At 31.7% G+C, this 5,622-nt stretch overlaps 1 protein-coding gene across 1 annotated transcript; it reads left to right on the top strand.

Moving 5' to 3' along the window:
• The first annotated feature begins 161 nt into the window (after window positions 1-161).
• On the top strand, window positions 162-5,541 carry LOC117121533 (trace amine-associated receptor 13c-like). Its single transcript, XM_033266762.1, has one exon. It carries the CDS (start codon window positions 4,216-4,218, stop codon window positions 5,092-5,094), a length of 879 nt encoding a protein of 292 aa, XP_033122653.1. The 5' UTR covers window positions 162-4,215; the 3' UTR covers window positions 5,095-5,541.
• Window positions 5,542-5,622: the final 81 nt, after the last annotated feature.

Consider the following 5,622-nt stretch of genomic DNA (forward strand, 5'->3'; position numbering starts at 1 on the left):
ATCTTTAATGAGGGTGGTCCATCCAGCCGAAGCTGATCATTAGGGACCCAGATGTGTATAAGAGACAGTATATATATATAATATAATATAATATAAAATCCAGAGAGTGAATGTTTACTAAATATAGATAAATAATAATCATAAATAAATTTGAAATTTCAAATAGTCGTTGTTTTGTCAAATTTAAAATCTAAAAGACAACGCCTTAATCTTCCCAGCTAACGATATCACGTTCTAAGAACGTTGTAATAACGTTACAGTTTGGTGATAAAAACGTTATTTTGTAGAACCATATTTACGTACTTATAACCTTATTTCACAACCATACAACGTTTGAAGGAACGTTCTTACAACGTTGTGTGAACGTTATTTTGTGACATACCTAACCACTACGTTCGCAAACAATATAAGAACGTTTTGTGTTTGCTGGGCTGAATCTATTCTCCCATCTTTTAAACTTCAATTCTCACTCTTCTGGCAATGTTAAATGTGGTAATTCCAGATGCTAAGTCTGCAATTTCATATGCACCTCTGATCCATCCACTCATGTGTTAATATATTTAATAATTCTAGTTAAATTCTGCATCTATGAATCCAGATGTGGTTCCGTCAGACCATGAAGTAACGGTTTAAATGAAATACAATTGGCGAGCAGAAGAATATTTTAAGTACAGTAATTAATAGCAGAATAAGCTAATATAATGATGAGAGGCAACTAGCAAAACCATTGAGCTTACAGAATAAACTTTGTAAATTGTTTGCTTTATATTTAATTCATGGACTATTTGTTAGAACATGTTTTTTTTTATGAAAATGTTATCCATGTAAAATATGTTTGTAAATAAATAAATATACCATTTTCGGGAAATTTGAAATACACATTTTTATCAGGAATTTTCCGTATGTATCCCGCATAGATTGTACAGTATAAGTTTGTAACATCATTACATGATTGCAATTTATGTAAAACAAATTGAATAATGAATGAATAGAAGAAAAAAAAAACGTTTGTGACTAATTTTATTGTAATTTGTTAATAAAGTAAATTGAACGTTCTTTATTAGATAATGGCTATTCCATCATATAGATTCAACAGTGTCTACTATGCATATGTTATGACGAATAATCAATAATGCTAACAGCAATTGTGAAATTATAATATAAATAATAGGCCTAAATAAAGAGAACGGTCAAATAGATGATCGTGTTTACAATTTATTTGATTTGACAGCTCAGCTCGGGTGATGAAGGGAAAATGCAAGAGTTGCTCTCATCAGCAATCGCTGGTTTTTTTTCCCGGAAGTATTATATTAAAATACCCAATGATTGCATAGCAGTTATAATATAATATATATAATAAAAAGGCAAATATAATATATTATAATAAAAAGGCAAAAAATACGAACTTTCAAGAAAATAGATCTGCCCTTATTGAACCTACCTAACCCGTTGGTACTGATGAATGCTGCAACCAGAACATGGAAGGGAACATAGAGAACAATACAGACTTCATTACGTGTTGTGTGTTTCCTAAAATGTTGTCAATTCCTTTCGGATTTATAACACTTTTTATTATTATAGGAAATGTATTTGTAATTGTTTCTGTCATTAGAATCCGGTCATTGCGTCAACCGTGTTACCTAATTCTTGCTAGCATGGCGTTGGTGGATGTATTAACAGGGATTATTGGCATCGTAGTTGTACTCCGTCTTGCTCTTCATGGACGGTTTTTGTACCTTGTAGAAACAGTAGAATGGATTCTTCAAAAATGATGGCATGGTCTATAGTCCGTCTTTATTTCATCATATATATTTAGTTGGAGAGAGAGATTTTGCTATCATGCATCCATATATGTATATTGTGAAAGTACACAATAGATCGGTAGTGATATTTCTAGTAGTTACGTGGATCATAGGACTGCCCTGGTTCGCTATAATCCTCTCACCATTGTACAGCGAGAATGCTTATAACTAGTTTAATCTCATAACCAAGATAGCTCTTATAATTCCAACGTACGCCTGCCATCTGCGTATATATTGCGAAGCGAAAAGAAAAGCTCGTCTGGTTGTGTCATCTTCAACCAGTCAGGCAGTACAGCCCAAGAGAAGCGACTTCAAAGCAGCGCGGGTAACTACAATAATACTTGGTCAGTTATAACAAAAAGATTACAAAAAGTTATATAAAAAATAGTTAGTAGTGACCAAAAAGGATACATTGAAGGCCGTTTTGGCGGCGAAAATAAGAAATTAAAAAAATCATTCTTTTGAGAGAGCATTAGTAATCCAAGTCTTTATTACAAACGTGTAAATGACGATAGATGAATCACAAGTTAGGAGAGGTGTAAAAGTAATATTAGTATTGAAAAGAGTGGATGGATCAGAGGTGCATATAAAATTGCAGACTTAGCATCTGGAAAATTGAATCTTTAAAAACATACTAGATACATGGCAAAAATGAAATTTTCTTGGAAAAATTTTAATTCCAAAAACACCTGGATTGTCTAAATTAATGTACAATGCAAGTATTATTGAAACACCTGAAAGAGTCAGCAAAGAAGTTGATCGCATTGTTTTTGACTTCATACGAGAGAAAAAAAAAAGGAAAAAATAAAAAGATTAACTCTCATTAATTCTTATGAGTGCGGTGGTATTAGGGCCTCTGATTTTAAATCCCAAGTGCTTTCCTTTAAATTATCTTGGGTAAAACGTTTGTATAATGATGAAGTAGCAAATTGGAAACGCTTGCCAATGATGTACTTTAATAAGCTTGCCCCAAGAAATATAATTGAAAATATATCGCATATGAATTGGAATCAAAAACCCTGCAAACAAATACACGGTTTTTACTTGTCATTACTTCATGCATTAGCCCAATGTAACGAAAGTTTAATGAAACATCCAACATGCTATGAGGACATTATGGAGCAACAAATTTGGGGAAGCAAATTAATAATTTATAATGGATTTTCTCTCTTATATAGAAACTGGATTAGATCCGGTATTCGCAAAATGAAAGATACTGTTATTGGTTACGACTTCATTAATTCAAATAAGCTATTATTATTGTTAAATAATAAATCAAATTAGATATCAGAATTTTCTAATTTAATGATGGCAATTCCACAGGACTGGAAAAATATTATATTCTCAAAAAATGAAAATGTAAAACATAATAATACACAACAAGTAGTAAACAATTGCTGCAATATGAACTGTAAACAAATTTATAATTGTTTTGTATCAAAAAAAAATGTTTAGAACCTACAAATTCTCAAAGTGGCATAACTTTCTTAATACAGAATTTGACCGGTAACTTACCTGGTCATGGAAAGTGAAATCTATCAAAGAAAACAAGCTCAAACAGATAAACTATAAAATATTGCACTGTATTGTTCCTACCAGGAAAAGGTTACATAGATGGAAAATTATCGAGGATAATACATGTCCAAAGTGCAATGTTGTTGAAGATGACGACATTTTTTTTATTGTACAGAATCACATGACCTGTTGAATATTATTAATCATTTTAGCCTTATTAATTATGGTATTGAAGCAAATTTTAAAAGTTTTGTGCTTGGTACAGGAAACGTTTATATAGACCATCTGTTTTCATTAGGAACGTTTATATAGACCATCTGTTTTCATTAGGAACGTTTTGCATTTACAAAGCAAACGTCCTAAAACATCTGAACAAATGGTGTTACAACTTTTTATGATGGAAAAACATATTCGAAAATATTTTGAATAACTTTTATCTGAACAACTCATTTTAAAAACGTATGCCAAAAATTTCTCCAGTATATTACATTGCCATATTGCATTATAGATGATTGTGTAACCACAACGTTGCTTATAAAAAATGTTTTGTCTTTGTGATGAATAAAGGTGGGATGACCCCACAAAAGAAAAAAAAAATAGGTTTGTTACGTTGATTGATGCAATTGGAGCTGACAGCAATTGCGACGTCGTGAAATAAAAGATAAAGAGAACAGTCAAATAGAGATGATTTAAAATAACAACTGGATTGTGTTGACTTATTTATTTGACAGTTCATCTCTGGTGATCATGGGAAATGCAAGAGTTGCTCTCGCGAACGCTCGCTGTTTTATGATGAAACAAGATTAAAGTAAAAAGGCAAACCAAAACGAACTATCAAGAAAATAGAGCTGCCCTTCTTGGACTTATTTAACGCGTTGATACTGATGAATGCTGCAACATGGAAGGGAACATAGAGAACAATACAGACTTCACTTCGATTTGTGTGTTTCCTAAAACTTTGTCATTTCCTTTTGGATTTGTAACACTTTGTATTATGATAGGAAATGTATTCGTAATTGTTTCTGTCATTAGAATCCGGTCATTGCGTCAACCGTGTTATCTAATTCTTGCTAGCATGGCGTTGGTGGATGTATTAACAGGGATTATTGGCATCGTAGTTGTACTCCGTCTTGCTCTTCACGGACGCTTTTTGTACCTTGGAGAAACAGTAGGATGGATTCTTCAGAAAATGATGGTATGGTCTATAAGTTTGTCCTTTTTTCATCATCTATATTTAGTTGCAGAGAGATATTTTGCTATCATGCATCCATATATGTACATTGTGAAAGTACACACTCGATCGGTAGTAATGTTTCTAATTGTTACGTGGACCATTGGACTACTCTATTTCGCTATAATCATCTCGCCATTGTACAATGAGGATATGTATAACGAATCCAATTTCATTTTCAAGATAAGTATTATAATTCCAACGTACGCCTGTCATCTGCGTATATATTGCGAAGCGAAAAGAAAAGCTCGTCAGGTGGTGTCATCTTCAACCAGTCAGGCAGTACAACCCAAGAGAAGCGACTTCAAAGCAGCGCGGGTAACTACAATAATACTTGGTGGTTTTAGTATCTGCATACTGCCTTCATTATTTCACAACATTGCTTTTCTAACCCAAGGCGAAAAAACTCGATGCACACTCTCATATTTTCTTTCTTTTTTGTCGATATACATTGATTCTATGTTAAATCCAGTTGTGTATGGTATTTGTAACAAGACATTTCGTGATTCTTATAAAAATATGTTTCATAAAATAATATGTAAATAGAATTGGCCAGAAGAGCTAATTCATTGTTGTGTTGATAAGATTTTAGAATTTATCATTGAGCTGCACACTCAGGCATGGACATGTTTTGATGTATTTGTAAAGTTTAAAAGAAGAAAACACTGCACCTCATAGAATTTCTAATTAAATATGAATGGTGTTTGATGGACATGAGTATGACACACGAAATGCTGATTCACTACCTCTAAAAGTAGATTTCAAAATAACCAAGACTTCACTTATATATATGCTTGTGCAATGTATAGATTACACTGCTGAATATTAAAAATATCTTCTAATTATTTAAATTTTAAATTAAACTATAAAAATAGAATTTATAATTAATACAATATAAATTATGCTACCACTTTTAAATACTCATAATTATAACTCTTACACTTGCATATAATTTTATTAATGTTTTGACTCAGCTGTTTCAATTCTTAATGATCTTTTCACTACTAAATTTTACTATTTTAATATCTTGATTTATATATATATATATGTATGTATGTATGTATATATATATAT

Source organism: Anneissia japonica, unplaced genomic scaffold (genome assembly GCF_011630105.1).
Source record: "Anneissia japonica isolate Jap-2015-1 unplaced genomic scaffold, ASM1163010v1 scaffold287921_len548085_cov176, whole genome shotgun sequence".
Classification (NCBI taxonomy): Eukaryota; Metazoa; Echinodermata; class Crinoidea; order Comatulida; family Comatulidae; genus Anneissia; species Anneissia japonica.

Excerpts from the sequence above, each read along its gene's own strand:
- LOC117121533 (XM_033266762.1), top strand. The coding sequence starts at position 4,216 with ATGGAAGGGAACATAGAGAACAATACAGACTTCACTTCGATTTGTGTG.